Source organism: Saimiri boliviensis, chromosome 5 (genome assembly GCF_048565385.1).
Source record: "Saimiri boliviensis isolate mSaiBol1 chromosome 5, mSaiBol1.pri, whole genome shotgun sequence".
NCBI classification, from domain to species: Eukaryota; Metazoa; Chordata; class Mammalia; order Primates; family Cebidae; genus Saimiri; species Saimiri boliviensis.
The window spans coordinates 64,894,866-64,917,681 of NC_133453.1; the positions used below are offsets into that span (position 1 = coordinate 64,894,866).

The window sequence follows — 22,816 nt, forward strand, 5'->3', positions numbered from 1 at the left end:
GCTTTTAATTTCTTTTCCTTGCCTAATTGCTCTGCCAAGAACTTCTAATACTAGGTTGAATAGAAGTAGTGAGAGTGGCCATCCATGCCTTGTTCCTGATCTTAGAGGAAGAACTCTTAGTTTTCAGCATTAAATTTGATAAAAGGTGAGGACTTTTCATCTATACCTTTGTTATACTGAGGTAATTTCCTTCTATTCCTAGTTTGTTAAGTGGTGGTTTTGTAAAAAACAAAAAAGTCATGCAAGAGTGCTGAATTTCATTAGCTACTTTTTCTGCATCATTTGAGGTGATCTTGTGATTTTTGCCCTTCATTCTTGTCCATGTGGTATATTACATTTATTGATTTTATATGGTGACTCATTCTTTCATCCCAGGGATGAATTTCACTTGATCATGTTTTGTGTGTAATTCTTTTAATGTGCGATTTAATTTGGTTCACTAAGTTGTTAAGGATTTTTGTTTCAATATTCATCAAGCATATTGGTCTATAGTTTTCTTATAGTAATCTTTGTCTGGCTTTGGCATCACAGTAATGCTAGCATCATAAAATGAGTTTGAAAATATTCCTTCCTGTCTTTGTTTGTGCTGCTGTAACAAAATACAGCAGATTGGGTAATATATAAACAATTGAAATTTATTTCTCATAGTATTGGCATCTGATAAATCTAAGACCATGGTGTTAGCACACTTGGTGTCTGGTGAGGGCCCAGACTGTGCTTCCAAGATGGCAATTTGAACACTGTGTTCTCACGTTGTGAAAGGAACAGAAAGGAAAAGGGGCCAAATCCTGTGTGAAACCTCTTTTATAAAGGCTTTAATTTTCTTTACAAAGTAAGAGCCCTCATGACCCGATTGTTTCATAAAGGCCCTACCTTTTACTACTACTGCATTGGAGATTAAGTTTCAACATTAATTTTGCAGGGGATGCAAACATTCAAATAATAACACCTGCTCAAGTTTTTAGAAGAGTTTGAGGATTGGCAGTTATTCTTTTCTAAATGTTTGGTAGAGTTTTTCACTGAAGCCATCTGGTCCTGGTCTTTTCTTTATTGGGAGGTTGTTGATTACTGATTTGATCTCCTTGCTAGTTATAGGTCTGTTCAGATTTTCTGTTTCTTTATGATTCAGTCTTGGTGTAGGTTATATGTTTATGTGAATTAATTCATTTTTAGGTTATCTAGTTTGTTGACATATAGTTATCCATAGTCATTTCTCATACTTTTTATTTTTGTGGCATCAATTGTAATGTTTCTTGTTTCACTACTGATTTATTTGAGTCTTTGCTATATTTTTCTTAAGGATTTTTGTTTCAGTATTCATCAAGCATATTGGTCTATAGTTTTCTTATAGTAATCTTTGTCTGGCTTTGGCATCACAGTAATGCTAGCATCATAAAATGAGTTTGAAAATATTTTACTTGTTCTTTTGCAGTTGGGATGCTTTTAATTTCTTTTCCTTGCCTAATTGCTCTGCCAAGAACTTCTAATATTAGGTTGAATAGAAGTAGTGAGAGTGGCCATCCGTGCCTTGTTCCTGATCTTAGAGGAAGAACTCTCAGTTAATGGCTTATCAATTTTGTTGGTCTTTTTAAAAAACTCATAGTTTAATTAATTTTTCTCCTCTGTTCTTTTTCTAGTGTCTATTTTGTTTATTTTTGCTCTAATCATTGCTATTACCTTCCTTTTGCTAATTTTGGGTTTTATTGGTCCTCCCCCCCACCAGTTCCTTGAGGTATATAAAGTTATCTGATTGAGATCTTTCTTTTTTAATGTAGGTATTTACCATTGTAAACTGCCTCTTAGTTCTGCTCTTGCTGCATCCCATAAGTATGTTGTGTTTTTATTTTCATTTGTCTCAAGATATTTTCTAGTTTTCCTTATGATTTCTTCTTTGACCCATTGTTTTTTCTTTTTTTTTTTTTTTGCCCATTGTTTTTTCAAGAGTATATTATTTAATTTCCACATACTTGTTAATATTTTAGTTTTTCTACTACTGTTGATATCTAGTTTCATTTCATTGTGATTGGAAAAGATACTTGGTATGACTTCAGTCTTCTTAAATTTTTTAAGACTTATTTTAAGGCCTAACACATGATCTAACCTAGAGAATATTCTGTGTATATGTGAGAAGAATGTGCATTCTTCTACTGTTTGGTGGAGTGTTCTGTATGTGCCTATTAGGCTCTGTTGGGGTATAATTGCTCCTATTCCTTGTTGATTATCTATGTGTTTTTTCTATTCATTATTAAAGTTGGGTATTGAAATTTCCTACTATTGTGTTACTATGTATTTCTCCTTTCAATCCTGTCAATGTTAGCTTTGTATATTTGGGTGTTCTAATAGGTACCTGTGTATTTCTTCTTTTTTGAGATGGTCTTGCTGCATTGCCCATGCTGGTCTTGAACTTCACTGGGCTTAAATGATGCTTCTACCTCAGCCTCTTGAGTAGCTGGGACTACAGTTACATGGTACTGCACCTGGCTAGGTGCCTATATCCTTATATTTATACAGGCTTAAGTGTTAAGTCATCTGTATCATTTCCCTTCTGGTATATTCTGGCCTATATCCTTATATTTATACGTGCTGTGTCTTCCTGGTGAATTGACACTTTTATCATCATATAATGTCCTTCTTTGCCTCTTGTAACAATTTTTTACTTAGTAAAAGTCTATTTTTTCTGATACAAGTATGGCCACCTGCCTTCCTTTGGTTACCATCTGCATGGAATATCTTTGTCCACCCTTTTGCTCTTGGCCTATGTATTTTTACATCTAAGATGAGACAGTGTATAGTTGCATTTTGCTTTTATATTCATTCAGCCACTCTCTGTCTTTTAACTGGAGAGTTTAATCCATTTGTGTTTAATTACAGATAGGGGAGGACTTACTATTGCCATTTTGTTCATTGTTTTCTTCTTATCTTATAGCTATTATCTTTCTTCTCTTGTTGCCTCCATTGTTTCATTGATTTTTTTTATTGATGTACTTTGACTCCCTTCTTGTTTTCTTTTGTGTAGTTCATTTATATACATACACACACATACAAACATATTTATTTATCCTGGTTAGAATTCTTCAAGCTTCTTGAATTTGGATTTTTATTTCCTTTCCTCAGACTTGGGATATTATTTCTTCAAATTAACTCTGCTGCTTTTTCTCTCTCTGGAATTCCCCTAATACCTATGTTAATACACTTCATAGTATTCGATAAGTCCCTTAGGATTCCTTCACAGTTTTTAGTTCATTTTCCTCTTTATTCTTCAGGGTCGATAATTCAAATGACCTGTCTTTAAGTTTGCTGATTCTTTCTTCTGTTTTATAAAGTCTGCTGTTGAACCCCTCTAATGAATTTTTAAAATTCATTTATTGTATTCTTCTGTAGAATTTATTCATTTCTTTTTTATAGTTTCTTTGTCTTTGTTGATTTCATTTTGTCATGAAATTTTTTGCTTGATTTTGTTTAGTTGCTTATCTGTATTATCTTGTAGATCATTGAGTTTCTTTTAGACATTTATTTTGAATTCTTTTTCTGATGTTTCATAGATATCCATTTCTTTGGGTTTGGTATCATGAGATTTATTTTGTTCCATTGATTGTGCTATTTCCTTGTTTCTTCATATGCTTTATGAGTTCATTCTTATTTTTAGCTGAGTGTGTTTGAAAAAAATAACCACCTTTTCTAGCCTTTATGTACTGGTTTCATAGAGGAGAAAACCTTTATCAATTAACCTGTGTAGAGATTCTAGGGGCCTCTAAAACCTTTTAGGGGGGATGTATTTTCTCTGGGCTTTGTGTGTAATTTCCCAGTTAGAGAGATTTGCTGGTTTCTTTTTCAGAAGCTTTTAATCTCTTGCTCCCTCTGGTATCTGTGGGTAGTTTTACAGGTTCTTGGTCTACAGCAGCAAGCTGCCCCACTCTCCCCTGAATCAAGTGAGACATTAGTCCCTTGAGTGGCTCTCTGAAAAGTTGGAACACCATATTCACACTCCACACTCTTCTCTCCCACCTTTGGTGGATTCACACTGAGCTGCATTGGCTTCTCTGTGGCACCATAGGACCTCTTTTGCTGCTGCAAACCAACCTTACATTACCAGTTCCATTAGTGCTCTGAGTGCTCTGAAGCAGGAGAAAAAAACAATTCTTCAAAAAACCCTCTGAAAAGCCAGTGTTGCATGCATGTTCCACTCTTCTCCCCACTGCTCTCTCCCATCACGCCAAAGCTGCAAGCAGAGCTGAGCTGTGGCAGCTTGGGGAAGAAGTTATTGTGGATAAAGTGAACTGACTCTTCTTACCTTTCAGTGCATTTCTTCTGGGCTTTTCACTTACCTGGAGTACTGCAATTTCTTAACTGGTTTCTGAAGTTCTCATAAAGATATTTTGATGTATTGATATATTACGCTTACCTTACTAAATGCACTGAATGTTTTTTTGATTTGTCTCCCCTCAGCACCCCCATATTGCCCTTTCTTCCTTGAGCATAGTAGAACAGATCTGTGAATGCTTTATGTTATCCCCAGGCCACAATAGCTGCCTTATGGTTCTTGTCATCCTTCTGAGTGAGTATTTCTCCCTCCTCTTGCTCCCCATCTGCTCTTATTTCAGACAATCATGTAGCTTTTGGCTCAGCTTATGCTCTCAATTGTGGTCATTCTCCAAGCTGCAGACTGACCTTTCCTGCTAGGACTTTCAAAATTTTGCCAACGGTTCCAATAACTGTTTGCTGCCAGGTTTTTAGGTTCACTTAAAAAAAAAAAATCTGTTTATGACTCAGGTGTTTTGATTTTTAGAGATTGTACCTATATGCAAGGTTATATTTGAGTTTCTATTGAATATGGTTTTGCCTGGTGCTTTTGATCGTATAGTTATTATTTTCTGAAAAGATCATCACATGTTCCATAAATATACCTAAGTGCAGGTACCACCTATAGTAAATTTTGTAAATCTGTCTGTCTTTGAAAATGAACTGAGGTCCTCCAGGACAGAAATGAAGTCTTGTTATCTTCCTTAAACCTTGTGTAGGGGTTGGCATATACTTGGCTTATTTAGTAGAACTGCATTGAATAATAAATTGTTAAAACACTTTTCTATGATACAGTTCTTTACATAAATAAGTAATTTCAGAAATCCATTTTTCATTCTGTTAACACTCTTGTTTTAGGATCTCTTAAGTAGACAGATATTCATTATTTCTTTTTTACATTGCTCTAAAAGATACATAGCCTAATTATGGAGCTTTTGGTAATCTTTTTGTCCCTGTGATTTTAAATAAATATAGGTGGTCAATTATTCAGAACATGCCTTTGTAGTCAGTCCTGGATTCAAACTGTTTCTTACATTTTTTGTCTGACTTTGTGCAAGTTACTTTATCTCCCTAAGTTTTCATTTCCTTATCTATAAAATAAGGATGGAATAATACCTCCTAGAGTCATTGGAGGGATTATTTGAGATAATACATACATTGTGCCTAGGATATAACGCTCTAAATATATTGGATAGTATTATTAAAATAAACACAGAGATACATTCTGTATTACATTTTAAGCCTTTTGCTTATTAGCCATTAAAAGTCAACAAGTGGTAACTATTGTTATGTTGATAATTCTTTTTTTCGTCTAATAAGTTGATTATATCTGATGCCTAATATCTTCATTAGAGACAAGAAGCTAATTAACCTCAGAAACTAAGTAGCAAATACAAATAGGGCTTATTGCTTTTCCATAGTTCGAAATCCTTGTCTAGTTGTGTTTAAAGTCTGAACCATTAACAGTTTTCAAGAGGGAAAAACTATGTGATACGATCCCTCAAATGCATAATATTAATGATCACAGTATATGTCCCATAATCTTTTCTATTTTACTGGATACTTAATGTGGTTTCCAGGTTTGGCCATTTATGGACATTGCTGCCAGATGTATACATATGCTGGTACATATAATCACACATATTATCTAGGATATTACCTAGGAGTAGGTTTAATACATTGTAGGATATGTATATATTGAGCTTTAGTAAATAATATAAAACCCTGTGTTAAACAGTATAGCAGGGACTAGTTATGTTAGCTACTCTGTATCCTTGCTGGTGCTTAGTATTGTTAGGCTTGTTAAATTTTGCCAGTCTGAGGATTTATTTGCAATTACTGGACTACTCTGTGAGCACAGAGTATTGCTTGGTGTGAGTTCTATTTTCATCCATTGTATAAATGTGTGTTCTTCCATTATAATAAAAATTTTTTGAGTTACCGCTTTGATTCCTTCCCCTTCCATTTTGTCTTTTGTCTCTTTCTACAAATGTTGGACTTTCTGGATTGATTCTGTATCTTAATTCTTTTCTCTCCTTTTTTTCATCTTTCTGTCTTTTTGTTCTTTAAAATTTTTCTCAACTTTTTCTTTTTTTAAAATTTATGCTATATTCCTTTTTCTACTTATTTTTCTATATATTCTACATTTCTTCCCTTTTTACAGCATTCTAATTTTTTTTGACTAAGTTCTATTCAAGACTAGGAACAGGAAACATCTTATTTTGGGTTTTTTGAACATATTTTTATCCCCATGCATGATTTTGTCTCCTCTAACTTGCTTTGCTCCTTTTGGATAGTCTTTGTCTTTCATGAGAGGAGTTTTCCTCTGATGTCAAGAGATTCTTGGCTGACTAATCATGCTTAAGCTTATGGGACACTAGAAAACTGACTGGTAGTTCTGAGATCTTGGAGGTAGCCTGACAGTTATAGTATGATGGTCTCTAGTCTTAAATCTTTTTAGTTGAGTTGATCAGATTTCCAAGAGTGGAATCTTTCATCCATCAAGAAAGGTACAAGCCTTCTGATAACTTCATGGTGAAGAGAAATGGAAGTATCTGTTTCTTTAGTATTTAAATTTTGGGTATTTAAAACTTTCACTTAGTTTTCAAAATGATACCTCTGCTTGTATTCCCTCAGTTCACAATCTCCCTATTTTATCCTGCCTAGAGAATAGAACTTAAGTCTTCTGCCATGGTGGGGAAGGGCTAACAATGGGGACAGGATTGGGGAGGCCAGGGGAAATAGCCCTCTGCTTCTTAAACAGACTTCAAGTTAATCTTTCTGTATCAGTTCCACCTTCCAGAACTATATCAGTTCCACTGCTCAGAAGATGGCTTCTTTAGAAGTTTAGTTAGGCAAATTGGATTTCTTCTTCACTGAAAGTGATTTATTTGGCCAAGGAAATATCATTATGAGTTGACATAATTTAATACTTTTCCCCATAGTCCAAAATTAATAGCAAGATAAACAAAGTCATAGCCTAACAAAGTATTAGATGGTAGATCATTTTAATGTTGTATAATTATGCTGTCTCTTCCTTAGCCTTCCTTAGTTCATAGAATTCATCTAAATTTATTTTTTAGTATTTAATTAAATGCATCATCATATTCTTATTTCTGTTTTAACTTTTCTTCCAAGAGTATCTTATGGTTGGATGAATGTATTTATATCCATTAGATTACCTTTTTTGACTCTGGTAAACAACACACAAATATATATTTATGATAAATAAAACTTTTTCTATGTTGGTTTCTGGAAATATTTCTAACATTTTATTGTTAGCTTAGACAAGTGTGTTGTATATGTTTTGTTTTCTGTTTGTTAACACAAAACATCTGTTAGCTTGGAGCTTTCCTTTGAGGAGATTCTTTCAAATCACTTTGGCCTCAAATTAGAATTAATTCTTGGTTTTGTAAAAAGTGAAGTAAAATTCCAAAAGCTATTCTTTATATATTTTTTCATCATTTTTATCTTCTAGACTGAATTTTTTGTCAGTATGATTCATTTGCTGTAAAGTAGGAAAGATGGTATATTAAGGATTTTGTTTACTTTAAAAAGACATTAGAATTATATATTTGAAATTCATTAAATGCATCTGGGCACAGCATTAAACAGCTTTTTAAAACAGGAAACCCAAAACCTGGAATCACTGGAAAAAGATGTTCCTTCTAGAAAGCGGTATTATGTACAACAGTAGCAGTTAAAAGCCTTTATTTTCTATTTGTTTACTATAGTACCACTTTGGAGAAAATAAATTTTCATCTTGTTGAACTCTACCTAGGTGAGATTTGTTCAGCTTCAAGTATGTTCACCAAGGAATGAACAGCTATTAAGCAAGGGCAGGGTCAGATAATAAACACAGGAAAAGATGAAAAGAAAATTGTCCTATAAAAGTCAAAGGAAATGATTTAGCATCAACATTTTTTACAAATCAGTACTCTGCATTCCACAGTTCAGCAGTTGTCACCATGTCCACTTAATATGTCCCGCTTTCAATATATGTAACTCTCTCAGCTTTCTCCTTTGAACTCAGAGACCTCATTCCCAGGACACAGTGGGTAGACCTTCTTTGCTTGCTGCTCCTCCCTGCTTTGCACTCTGTTGTCTTCCCACTCTGTTTAACCAAGTGGTAAATATGAACTTATTTAGAGACATCCAGAAGAAAATTTCACAAAGAGCTCCTCCTTGCCTCTCGTTAACTGTAAAGTAAATCAGTGCAGAGATGTTCCTGTACAGCCAGTGTTGCCAGTTACCTATTCAGCCATCTTCCATGCATATCTATTGAATATTTTTGCTGTTTCACTTTAGTGTTAGTAACTAATTCTCTCATTCTCTGCAGGGACCTAAGCTAACAGAGAAAAAGAGGGGGAACTACCATTCGTGCCTACTGTATATATTTAGCTTTGACTTGAATATCCTCATGTAATCCTCACAGCCATCTGGGGTAGGAGGATGTTATTCCTATTTTTTAGATGCAGAATCTGACGAATGATTTTCCCAAAGTCACCCAGCTAGGAAGTGGCAGATCCAGGATTTAAACTTACAACTGTCTGATGCCAAAGCCTAAGGTTTTCTCTTAAACATACAGGACCCACATTTGCCTGCCCCTCCCCAAACCCTATTTCAAGACTGCAGGAGAAGACTGCAAGCGTGCTTTTATACTTGGACATAAGCAGTAGCTCTGAGATCTTATGTAAGCGTAGCTGTTGTGCTCCGAGATCTTACTAGGCAGCGAGTTTCTTGGTTTTTACGGTGTGAGGGAGATGCCGGATTCATTGGTTTTTCAGAATCTTTCTACATAAGAGCAAGATTCTATATACATAGTTATTAAAATAATATGAAGGTGAACTTTTTAAAATGTAGCATTTTGTGTCTTTGTATTGACCTGTTTTATGTTTATGTTTTACCATTGGGGTTGCTGAAGGACTAGGAACTTTATTGTGAACCACCTAATACTTGACAGTAAAGTACCAGTAAAGACAGTAAAGTGTTTTGTTAACTATTTGTTGAATAAATGACAATATGTGAGCAGTAAACTTCAAGAATTCTTTCTTCTTCCTTAGATTTGGAATCTTCCCCTTTATGGCTCTTCTTATGTAAAATAAACACATCCATTCCCACCTTTCTCGAAGATTTTCTGTCCTGTTTTTCCTCTTCTGATCCCACAAAGCACATTATGCCTTTCAGATAAAGAAAGTGGAGAAGTCTCTGATAGTCTGTGCTGTGGTGCTGTTCCTAGGTAACTTCCCAAGTAAGAGAGTAGTTCAGGGTAGGCCAGGAAGGCTTGGCAGTTCTCTTAATAAAATATAATGTAATTTTTCTTTAAAAAAATCAATTATAATTCCAAAATGGAAATTCTTTTTTTTTCCCCTTTGAGGCAAAGTTTTAATCAAACCATGTTATAAGTTATTTTAGTTATCTGATCATCTTCCTTAAGACTGAAAGTTTGATTGGATTGGAAGCCTGGAACTGAAGTACAGGCAGAGGAGGAATTGGAAATTGTGGGTAGGATCTCCTGAAGTCACTAGTTGAGAAAGAGAAAAGGACAAATAGGGTTTTTTTGCATAGCTAGATAGCTAGGCCTCTTCTTGGATGAATTAGATGTGTCCATTGGAAAGAAGTAGGAAGTTAACTCTAGACTTCCACCCTTCAATGAAACCATTCCCAATGCCGCCATCTTCCCTTCATGCTTTGTGCTCCCCATACTTCTCAGATTTCAGAAGGCTATTGAGTACCAAATGACTGACACCATTGCTTGAATTTGGAACTGCCCACTGTAAAATCATAAGTCCCAGCAGGAGTAAAATGGTCTGAGCCCTCATTGAAATGTCTTTGATACAACTGAAATATAAAGGGGCTTAATGCTATGTGTGTTTATCATTGTCAGCGTCTTATAAAAGCTTTGGAGTTGCTTTCCTTATTGCAGATAATGTATATTAGAAAAAAGGAAATTATGAAAACAGTATGTTAAACTGAAAAAAATTTATATTTAACTTTGGTGTAGAAATTTCACCTTCCTAATTTTTTAGGCTTTATAATAAAAATTTACTTTGGAGAAATGTGTCTTTAATATTAGGGAAAAATGGAGAACAGGAAAGTGTAATTATATGGATAGTTCACTTAAGTGTAGATCAAAATTTGGTTGTTGCTAAAGGATGGATAAATTATATGTTAGAAGGGCCAATGTGGATAGTACGTTGGATTCTAGATAAAATTGTTATTAAAGTCTAATTTGAACTACACAAACAGACATGCCTTTGGCCATTATTTAAAAAAATATTTTATTTTCTTTCCTTATTTTATTTCCACATTAAGATGTTTCTAATGCCTGTCCATTTGGAATGTAACCTATACCAGAAGAATTTTGTTGTTATAGCAAGGTTGTAGTCCCATTTAACACTTTACTTAAACAGTGTTTATTTTAGTATTTTAGTTCATCCGTGTTCTGTGTATTTTTAACAATGAAATTAAATATATACTTTGTGACTTGTTTAGTTTTTAATTAGTCTCACTCGGGGTTACATTCAGGAGACCATGACACTGGCAGCTCTTGTTGCCTTGAATTTCTACAAGGACACCGATGTTAATCACACCAAATTGGATCCATTTCTGAGGTTTGCTGCAGGAAGAAAAAAACTGAAATTATCATAAAAGTAAACCATTCTTCAGTTGTTAGAACACATCATCAGAACATAAAATTGAAAACAGAATTTCTATAGTCCGATAGCTTATGACTTTTGTGCCGTATATATTGCAAACATTTCTTGTACAGACCTAACCAGCAGACAAAATAATGACTGTTTAAAAAGGAAATCGTAAATACTTGGCCTGTGGCCACAAGTAGCAAAAGTGTGTTTCTGTGCCATCCTGCCCTGCATGACTCAGGAGGCATGCTCTACTGTAAGTGATTGCTGACATCATATTCCGGTTAGCCCTAAATGGAGCTTTCCTATTAAAAGACATGACTGCTGAGGTCTAAAGTACATTGACTATTCTTATTGATCAACTTGAAGAAAAAATGTTAGTATAGAAATACCATCTGTTATGGAGTTGACCGATTGAATATTGACTATGTTTTAATAGGGTGTGAGTTTTATTTTCTCTCATTTTTCCCACAGGCATAATAAAATAGTTTAAAAAGATAAACCAAAAAATTCTTTCTTTTAGGGTAGGCATGTTTTTGACTAGTTGTCCCTAGTTATTGCAAATTCATTCTTTGTGTTCAAATGTTTAATTTTATATATTCCAGACAATTCAGAGATTAGCCACAGCTTATTTAAACAAAGAAGACACATACAAAACAAAGCATAGTTTTTTTTTTTTTTTCTTCAGAAAGAATTCAGTTGCTTACTTTTCTTAAAAACATCTTTCCCATTTCATTGAGGCAGATTTGGAAGTCAAACCAGAAACTTCAGGCTCTACTACGATGGCAAGCACTTTGTTGGGGAGAAACGCTTTGAGTCCATCCACGATCTGGTGACTGATGGCTTGATTACTCTCTATATTGAAACCAAGGCAGCAGAATACATTGCCAAGATGACGATAAACCCAATTTATGAGCACATAGGATACACAACCTTAAACAGAGAGCCAGCATACAAAAAACATATGCCAGTCCTGAAAGAGACACATGATGAGAGAGATTCTACAGGCCAGGATGGGGTGTCAGAGAAAAGGGTAAGCTACTATGAAACCACACTTTATCTTTTTCTGTTTGGGGTTCTTTTAAGAAAGCCATTATTGTCAGAAGAAATTGATTTCGCCACAGTGCTTTGGAAAGTATCTGCATTTTTCTTAATGTTTAGTTTCTGTGGTGCTGAGCTTTGCATATAACTAATTCTTGTTCTAATAAAATATGTCGGGTATATTTTTATACTCCTGGTTGTTTTCTATTTTATCAGTTTTACCATTTTAAAAATATGTTGGAAAAATGGCCCCTAGTAAAAAACAGTTCAGAGTATTGATAACAGAAGCATAACTCCTAGTCAAAAAAAGATAGCTACTATTACATAAGTAATTGAGGGGGTCGCATTATCTGTCAAAATTACTTTTTGGTTTTCCTTAAAGACAATTCAGTTTATAAATAGTTGTGGTCTTAGCATGATTTTATATATGTGTATGTATATGCACACATTTTGGGAGTTAATCATTCTTGAGTAGGAAGAGGATTTATCTCTTTATAATCTGTTAAGTAATTGAATGAGGAAGATTTACTTTCCTTGAATTATAAAAGACAATTAATTTTAAAAGACAATTTAAGTTTTTTAGTTGTCATATTTTAATTGCGATATATTTCAGGTCAACATAAAAAGTTTTAACTTCTTGGCATTAAGATTATTTTACTTTTGAAAATTGTCCCCAGCCTCCTCCTTACCCCCAAGAGAAAAGTAGGAGGTTTTCCTGATGTTTTATATTGTGTGACATGTAGTTGGGGGGCATCTTATATATTATAATTGGAACTGTGTTAATTCACTTTTATGTTTTTAAGAATCTTCAATTGCTAAATCAAAGAAATGCAGTAGGTTTTGAGCTTGGATTCTATCACCAAATAGATCTGTGTGCAAGTTATAATAACTAATTTGTGCTTTTGTCTTTTTGTAAAATTATAATAATGGTCAAGTAGCTGTGAGGAGTGAGTGAGATAGCTAGTGTAAAATGCTACATTGGCACTTGGCACATGTAGACACTCAATATAAGCTTGGTAGTAATGTTATTATATAATAGCCATCTTACCTCAAGGCAGCGTCCTCACATAACTTCCCATTACCTTAAGAGAATTTAGGTACAAAATGAAAAGAAAGTTTGTGTCCAGCTCAAATTTTAGTTTTTGGCAGATTTTAACATTGGCATTTTGTGGCTACAGAGAAACCAACATTTAAAATTATAAACTGTAGAAAATGTATAAAAATTGTTTTTTATATATTCATATTTGCTAGGAACCACAAATCTTGTTTGGAAGTAGCCAGAACTTAAAATCCTAAATGCCTGCTGTATTTAATATTGTTCTTTTCATGGTCTACTTCCCATTTTCTCACTATTGGTTTATTTTCCATCTATGGCATTTTTCAGTAATGCTTGTATTTGAATATCTAATACTGACATTCTGTTCTTTGCAGATGTGCTAGAACATTCTAAGTCAGCATTTGTGAAATGTTTAAAAATGTGTGCATGTGAGTCTTTCAAAGTTGATTAGCCTAATGGTAACCTTTGCTAATGCAATCTATACATGCTTTCCAACACCAATGGACTTCAGCTAAAGACACTTAGTTGTTTAACATTAGGCAAGTCGTTTAACTTCACCAGGCCTTGGTTGTCCCCCCATCAAAGTGGAAGTGATTTTCACAGAGATAGTAAGCTGAAGTGGATACCTAGAAGACCCTTGTAGCTCCAGGAGTCATGATTCCTTGTGTATTCTAGCAACTTTCTATACTGAATTCCCTGGATTCTTTTGTGCTGGTGGACAGTGATAGCTACTAAGAGTGAAATCGCTGGCACTGGGAAGTACCTCTCTGTGGCAGTACATAATTAAGAATCATTTAAAAAATTACTCTTTTTCTTTAAACCGCATGCATCTTAAATCTAGCTGGCTTAAAATCTACTCACTCAAAAATAGATTTATTTTATTTACAGGTGTCATCCAACAGGACAGGGTTGATGACCTGTTCAACAGCTTGAAACATTGATTCCCTGTCACAATGGATGACATTTGTAAGTAAAGACAATCATGTTTAACTGATTTAAAGTATCTATTAACACAAGTATGGTTTAATACATATTTAATGGGCCCGTAATAGCTAAAACCCCTCTTGTCCATGAATTCTTTACCTCAAAGGCCAAAAGTGTTGGCTTTGCAGGAATTAACATGCTGTTATGGAAAGATATTAGTGTTAGAATTAAGAGCTATGTTCTAGTTCTACTACAAGAATGAATTTTGTATGTCATTTTGGTCAAACGGGTTCACTTTTCTAAGACTGTATTTCCCTAGCTTTATGGGAGGGCTTTGGACTAGGTAGTCTCCAAGATGTGGTTTTTCTATCCTGTGATCCTCTAAGGAGCATAGGTATTGCAGAAGAAAGACAGCATTGTTCTTTTCATGGTCTACTTCCCATTTTCTTAAATGTTAAAGAAATTCCTTAAAAATAAATACCAAAAGGAATACCAGGTACCAAAAGGAATACCTGATAGGGTCCTGAGAGGTGAGGTCTGTTTTTAGCCTACAACTAATTGTATGACTTTGGGACAATCACCTAACCAGTCTGGACTTCAGTTTCTTCATATAAGATAAGGCGTTTTCTACAAAACATTAATTTCACAGGATTTTAAGAAATACTGCCAAAAGGGTTGTGTGCTCAAATAGGTTTGATGAAAATGAATTTTTTTTAAAAGTCTGATTCTTTCTATAGGCCTTCTCTGTGTTGTTCATGACCTAATATGATTATGGGTCTCTAAGAGTGTGCTCATAGTTATTTGATCACCCTGCCATTATTAAGAACATTTTTGATAAATAATGATTCACGAAACCCACTTTGGGAAATTTTGAGCGAGGTAATCTCTTAAAGTCTTTCTTTGCTTTAAAATAGAAAAAGGAGAATTCCAAGTGTTTTTATTCGTTTGTTGCAGTCCTACGGATGTAAGTCGTGCATCTGAGCTTTTGGGAAAGACTGGCAGGATAATTTCATGGCCATGAAGGTTTTTACCATGAGGAGTGAATTCTGAAGATTATTACTTGTCCCTAGGATCTGGTAGCCTGTTGTGAGGGAAAAATATCTTTTCCAAGTGATAGCTATGTCATTTTTCTCATGAACAGTTTAAGTTGCTTCCCCGGCTTGAAATATCAATTGCAAATTTAATAAACGTTTTAAAACATTGAAATAGATTAAACTATTTAATCATGAAATTGCAGCATGTTGAGAAGCCAGAAACCCTTCTACAATGGCTTAATTTAGCAGTCCAGACTGGCCAAGAGCCCAACTATTATTAGTTTACTTCTTTCTATTTATCTTGGAACTGTATTTGAATAGTTTGATATTCCAAGTAGTGAATACAGTGTGTTTGCTTCAACAGATACTGGACCAATGGCTGAATGCAATAGTTTTTGTGATAATTTTACATTTAAAAATATAATATTAGTTCCCCTAAACCATGCTTTCAAAATGTCTCATATAATTGTTAATAATATAAACTGTCAAACAAATGATATAATTTGCATTTCAGAAGCCATGCTGTGAGCCAGAACTCTGAATCTAGGCAGAATGTCCTTACTTTGGGATTTTGTTGTCTAAGATCTAAACCTGTCCCACGTGTAAGGATGCCTGAGGTCTCAAGGGTGTACAAAATGAATTTTTTTGTTTTATGGAACTCTGGCACACTAAATAACCTATGCGTGTCTGTGTTTGTATTTTTTCTTCCCCTCTAAGTTTAGAATGGATGCAATGCTTGACACATTGTCATATCCATCTATCTATCTATCTATCTATCTATCTATGCATCTATCTATCTATCTATCTATTTATTTTTGAGACAGAGTCTCACTCTGTCACCAGGCTGGAGTGCAGTGGCGCAATCTCAGCTTATTGCAATCTCTGTCTCCTGGGTTCAAGCAGTTCTCCTGCCACAGCCTCCCGAGCGGTTGGGATTACAGGCATGTGCCACTATACCCAGCTAATTTTTGTATTTTTAGCAGAGAAGGGGTTCCATCATGTTGGCATGATGGTCTTGATCTCCTGACCTCATGGTCCTTCCACCTTGACCTCCCAAAGTGCTGGGATTACAAGTGTGAACCACTGTGCCCAGCCATATTAATTTATTTTTAAGGAATTTCTTTAAGTTTCATTTTTGAAGAATTCTTTTGGGATCACCAGATTGCGTATTGTATCGAAAATCCTTGTGAAATTTTGAATTGAAATGTAATGAGTCCTTGCCAAAAACTGCCATAACTACTTGAATTCTTTGGATACCTCCACAAAAGGATAGGAGACTTTGTTCCCTGGAATAGCAAAAGGGGCATGGTCAGTCTGCTTTGTTAATTGACTTAGTCTCTCACAAAGCAAGTCTTCTAAGTGTTTTTCCTTTGCTTGAAATATATACATAGGCCGTTATCTGTATCCATGTAGTCTCAATGTAGAAGTCAGCAGTAAGGTGATACTTAATCATGAATAAAAGTAACAATACCAGAGAAGTGCATGGCACAAAGAAGTTTGCGGAAAATAGTTGATTTCTTGATTTTGTGCCTCCCCAGTCTTTTGGGACTTTTTTGTTGTTCCTTGTTCATGCTCAAGCTGTGCCCCTCTTTTTGTTCTTCTCCCTCTTAGCCTTGCCTTTTAAAATCCACTTCTCACTCTCCCCCAGATTTACATGCCCAAGTGGCTTGTTCAAGGTTAAGATCAGTTGTTCCAGGGTGAACAGGCTCTTAGAGATGGCCAGTTGTGCCCAGGGTCATTGATTTGCATTAAAAAAGCCAGTTTAGTGATTTAGGAGGAAGACTACAACTTCTGCACAGAACTCCTCATAGTGCATGTATCCTCTATAAACAGCCTCTGTAAGAAATCAAGTAAAGTTTAAAAAAAAGAAAAAGCCTACAGGGTCAATATATATTGGTCTTTGTGGTCTTGAGCAAGTCCTTAACCTCCCTAAGTCTCAAGTTGCCCCATTCTCTAAAATGGGAATTATGGATACCATTATTACACTGTTGGGCAGCAGCATTGCAAAGAATTTATAATGTGGCCTTCCTAGTAAATGTAAAGCATTGTATGAAGAATTACTGCTTTCTGGGATCAGAGCAGTCCCCAACCAGATGCCCACCTGGGTCTTACTACTATCCCCCAGCTTTCGCTAGGAACAGCATGTTCAGATTTCTCTTAAAGATCCATCTTTTGAGTGCTTGAACTGCCCTTTAAGTTCACAAGATTGTTATCATATCTTAGGAGCAACGGGTTCCTAATTGCTTTATCAAGAAAGGAGAGTTTCTTTTTTAATCATAAGGTGATAGCTCTATTTCTAATCAGGATACATATGCCTTTGTCCAGTAATTCTCTAATGATTGTTAAGACCAAAATAGATTATTTTCCTATGGTATTTGCATTTTAGTATAGACCAGTATTTTAACTCTCCTTTCCCTGAATGTAAGACAAGTCAAGCTTTCTGCTTCTATGCCTGTCAGTGAACTTTTATTAAAACTGCTCTCCATGTTGAGCCTATTACCATCTTTCAGATTTTCTGTAAGTCTGTTTTTTTGACTCGAGCTGGGCAAACCCTCTCCTCCTTTGCCTTTAATATCTTTACATTTCATTTTCTAAATAGTCTTTCATGAGCCATCTATACAAACAATTTCTTCTTGATATTCAGAAGTTATGTTGGACCCTTTTTTGTTTGAGACAGGGTGTCACTTTATCACTCAAACTGGAGTGCATTGGTGGCGCAAACATGGCTCACTGCAGCCTTAACCTCCTGGGCTCAAGTGATCCTCCTGCCTTAGCCTCTCAAATAACTGGGACTCAGGCTGTGCACCATGATACCTGGCTAATTTTTGTATTTTTTATAGAGATGAGGTTTCTCCATGTTGCCCAAGCTGGTCTCAAACTCTTGAGCTCAAGTAATCTACCCACCTCTGCCTCCCCAAGTGCTGGGATTACAGATGTAAGTCACAGCGCCCGGCCTTATGTTGGAATTTAAACAAATTAAGAGCAAGGCAGGAAAATTACCGCCATTTCTTCTTCTGTTTCCTGAACTAACTTACCTCCTATCAAAATTAATTGCACTTAATTCTTATTGTATGCCTCCTGTTTACAAGGAAACAGGCTAGTCTCTGGAAGAAATACAAGGTGTTTAAGATTTAAGTCCTGTCTCAAAGAACGTAAATTTTAGTGTTTAATTATTTCTACCTATTTAATAACAGGCATCTTGAAAGCAGAAGACAAGCTGCCTTTATTATCTATATATATTATCACAGACATTAAATAAGTATTAAGTTGGACACACTTTGATATGAGTTTGCCGTTATCATAGCCCAGCAGACCACAGAAAACACTTTTGTAGATAAGAAAACTGATTTTTCAGAATCGTGAATAAAAAATTAACAGGATTCTGGCATTCTACCCCAGTTTCAAGGCTTTTGTCCTCCAGTATTGTTTCATTTGTGACTCGACACCTTGAGTTTTATATGAACAGTTGTTGACTGACTAAATAAAGGACTTTTTAAAAATGAGTTCAACCAAATCTAAGGCCCTAATAGAAATCAGTCCTGAGACAGAGAAAGAAAAACACAGTCATTCAGTTTGATTTGCTGCTATATGTTTTTCCCTTAAAGAATTCAGAATCCTTAGAATGTCCTTGGGAGGTGGGGAGGGTCATTCTTCATTCTATGATTAAAGCATCTGAGGAAGAAAACAGTTGTCTTTTGTGAAATGAAATAGTTTGTGAGGGTGGTGGCTAGGTGCTCCTCTTTAGGGACATGTTCAAAGCAGCCAAGATGCGAAGTGGCCGAGCTCATGGCTGTCAATTGTGTTTTGGGACCATCTACACCTTACCAGAGAATTCCATGCTGTAATGATTAAAGAAGACTCAAATGAGGCCCAGGAAATTATTTGTGTGAATCTCATCCATACTTTCATCTTATCACTCACAGAAGAGATGAGTAATTGAAGACCATTAAGGAAAACCAGATGGAAACAGGAAAATGGAAGATAAACATCAGTTCCCCAGTTCCAAAGAACCAGGCCAACAGAAGACCAAATTGTAATGTTCCGAGCCAGCTGCAGTTTTGGAAGGTTTCTATGTCTGGGCCAACTAAACAAATAAAATCACTTAAATTACTGAATTTGAGGGTTAGGAAAGAAAGCTATTAGAAATTCTTTCACAACTGCTACTTCAAAGTCTTTGTTTTGGTGGGGAGATAATCATTGTGGCAAAATCTTCATCCATCTAACTTTTCAAAACAGGAATCAACTCTCGTAGCTTATAGAAGAGTAACACTATTTGGGGTACAAAGCAAGATGAGGCTATCAAGCAGTTGTTCTGGTCTTGGCCACGTTGCTCACACACTGTCTTTTGTGGGCAGTGCTAAAAGAATCTGCTTTTCAGTTGTAAATCCTCGTATTAGGGCACATGCCCAGTGCTCTGGATCTCTAATTATCATCTTATGCTTTTTGCTCCATCATATTTTCCTTTTTTATCTGGAATCATTTCTCCTTTCTCTTAGTATTTCTACCTCTCAGAGACTGGAAAACAATACGCATGCCTCTAAGCCTTTACTTACGAAAACAATGATTTGTAAATAGCCTCATAAATTAGTCCCTAACTCTTTTGGGGTCTCTTTCAAGTTACTCCAACTGGTTAAAAATGCTTAAACAAAGATATTACATTGCAATAACTGGATTCTTTCAACAGGAAATTATAGGCAGTTATGATGGCTACTAATCTTATCCTTGTCTTTATGTCCCTTTTAAAGTCTGCTGCATTATTTTCACTGTGGTTTGTCAGTAACTTGAAGGAATCAGCCCTATTATCCTCCATTTTGTTAGCTTCTAACACCATTCAGTGAAAATTCACTAAATGGTGTAGGTTTGTTGATGGCTTCATTTACATTCTTAGATTTTACATCTCATCCAGCGTAAACATTTTCCTTGATAATGTCTACATTACTGCATCTTGTACTTATTTACTAACAATGTTTAGTAAAAGATCTTTACTGTAAAATTTCCCTCCAAGAACAGGGGCTTTTATGCAAGCTGCCGATTGTTTGGCACCTTCTTAAGAGATTTACACCCCTCTTCCTTTCACCCACTCAACAGGAAGGGATCTCTGTTCTTGGTATAGTTTGCTTATTAACTTCAGAATGGCTTTGGGCTGCTGCCTAAGTTCATAAGTGAGAAAAAAGCTTAGTCCTCATTTCTTGAGAAAGTTCTGTTTTTCTTTATAATGTGGAAACTACAAATGAGCCTGTATCTCTATGTGTTTCCAAGAATTCTTAAAAAGTTAACTTTTTAAGGTGAATTTATATGTAGTAAAATGTGCAAAGCTCTGTCTACAGTTTGATGAGTTTTAACAACTGTATGCATCTGTATAACCAACCCTGCAATCAATATATAGAAACTCCAGAAAGTTTTCTGATGCCCTCTTTTAGAAAATCTTACCCACACACCTGTTTTCAGGGACTTCTATTAGGACAAGAAAAATTTTAAATTGTTGACATAGCAGATGACATCCTATTTTTAGTTTTTTATATTTGAAGTACTCCTTTCTTTGTTTTCAATCTTTTTTATTTATTATAAGCATATCATCTAATTATCTTTAAATATCTACCTTCCTTAACTCCAATTTTAGAATATAAAATTTCTCAGGTTATTTTTCTTAGGGAAATATGAGCAACAAAGGAATTAGAGGTGTATAGTAGTCATTACAAGGCAGTATAACTTGTCGAAGGTTTTAGTCGTATCATTCAGCAATCTTCACGTTTTTTTGGTTTTTTTTTGTTTTTTTTTTTGAGAAGGAGTCTCACTCTTGTCACCAGGCTGGAGTGCAGTGGCGTGATCTCAGCTCACTGCAGCGTCCACCTCCTGGGTTCAAGCAGTTCTCCTGCCTCAGCCTCCCGAGTAGCTGGGACTGCAGGCTCGTGCCACCATGCCCAGCTAATTTTTTGTATTTTTTCCAAGTATTCTTTAATACTAGTTCTTTATTAAAAAACTTGAAAGACATGAAAAAAAAAAGACACTTACTCATAGCTCCACCATTTGAAGACAACTTTATGTTAACATTTTAATGAGTTTCCTTTTAGTCTTTCTTCCTATGCATAGATTACTGTAAACTTTTATATAATTTTTGTTTTTTGAGACAGAGTCTCTGTTGCCAGGCTGGAGTGCAGTGGCGCGATCTCAGCTCACTGCAACCTCCACCTCCCGGGTTCAAGTAATCCTCCTGCCTCAGCCATTCAAGTAACTGGAACTACAGGCACACGCCACCACACCTGGGTAATTTTTCATATTTTTAATAGAGACAGGGTTTTACCATCTTGGCCAGATTGTTCTCAACCTCCTCACATTGTGATCTACCTGCCTCGGCCTCCCAAAGTGCTGGGATTACAGGCATGAGCCACTGTGCCTGGCCAACTTTTATATTTTAAGTAACCCATGTTCATTGCTTACAAAAATAATAAAACTGTGAGAAACAATAAGAATATAAAAATTACCCCAGATTACACCATTGACAGGTAATATAACTAATAATATCTTGCTGTGTATCCTTCCAGAGTTGGGGGCAAGGAATGTTTCTTCTATATTTCTAAATTACTTTGTAATTTGCTTTATTGACCATCAGGCTATGAACAATTTTTCCATGTGAATATATGTGTGTGTGTGTGTGTGTGTGTGTGTACATATATATATTTCTGCTTTATGTTTTAAATGCCTATATAATACTATTTAATATTCCTTTGTTTTATATTCAGGAATTTAGTGAGTTCCTTAATTTTTTTAAATTTATTCATCCTTTAGTCATTGTGTAATGAACAAGACCATCATGGCTCTGTTCATGAAGTTAAATTTTGTAGTTCACACCCAGAATACAAAAAAAGAAATTTTAAGATTATTTGCACCATTTTTAAAGACGAGGAAACTGGAGTAGAAAGAGAGACACTCTTTTTGCCAGTACATGTTGTTCTTTCGTGATTGGTAACCAGTACTCTTTTTTCCCTGTGCTGTCTGTGTTTTCGTAATAAATCGTATTTAAGCAAAATTTTTTTTTTTGAGGTGGAATTTTGTTCTTGTTGCCCAGGCTGGAGTTCAGTGGCACAATTTTGACTCACCACAGCCTCCACCTCCCAGGTTCAAGTGATTCTCCTGCCTCAGCCTCCCAAGTAGCTAGGATTGCAGGCATGTACCATCACACCCAGCTGATTTTGTATTTTTAGTAGAGATGGGGTTTCTCCATGTTGGTTGGGCTGGTGTTGAACCCCTGACCTCAGATGATCTGCCTGCCTTGGCCTCCCAAAGGGACTACAGGCATGAGCCACCACGACCAGATGTGTTTTTTGTTGTTGTTGTTTTTTGAGATGGAGTCTCACTCTGTCACCTGTGCTGGAGTGGAGTTTGGCATGATCTCAGGTCACTGCAACCTCCATCTCCCGGGTTCAAGTGATTCTCATGCCTCAGCCTCCCAAGTAGCTGGGACTACAGGCCTGTGCCGCCATGCCTAGCTAATTTTTTGTATTTTTAGTAGAGATGGAGTTTCATCACATTTCCCAGGCTGGTTTCGAACTCCTGAGTTTAAATGATCCACCAGCCTTGACCTCCCAAAGTGCTAGGATTACATCCATGAGCCACAGAGCCCAGCCCTTAAATCTTTAAAAAAAAAGAAGTAAAAAACTGTTAGGTTAGTTCTGGTTAGTATTAGGCCATAGTCATTTTAACAGTCTTTATAAGTTTAGAATTTTGTTTACTCTTGCAAAATGGCATTTTCATTTGTTTCCAGAATATTTAGTGCTCTAAAAGCCAGCATTTATTTATAAATAAGGATAACTAATAAA

The 22,816-nt window shown here is 35.5% G+C and overlaps 1 protein-coding gene across 3 annotated transcripts in view; it reads left to right on the forward strand.

The window, feature by feature from the left end:
* CHN1 (chimerin 1) overlaps positions 1-22,816 on the forward strand; it is a 190,486-nt gene that overhangs the window by 101,939 nt on the left and 65,731 nt on the right. For 2 of the 3 annotated variants that reach the window (XM_039470008.2, XM_074399444.1), the window contains one exon: positions 11,688-11,976. In XM_039470008.2, coding sequence (XP_039325942.1) covers positions 11,688-11,976 — 289 coding nt within the window. Of the gene's footprint in view, positions 1-11,687; positions 11,977-13,983; positions 14,008-22,816 lie in introns of those variants that run through there. The other variant, XM_010351868.2, reaches the window with a different exon arrangement.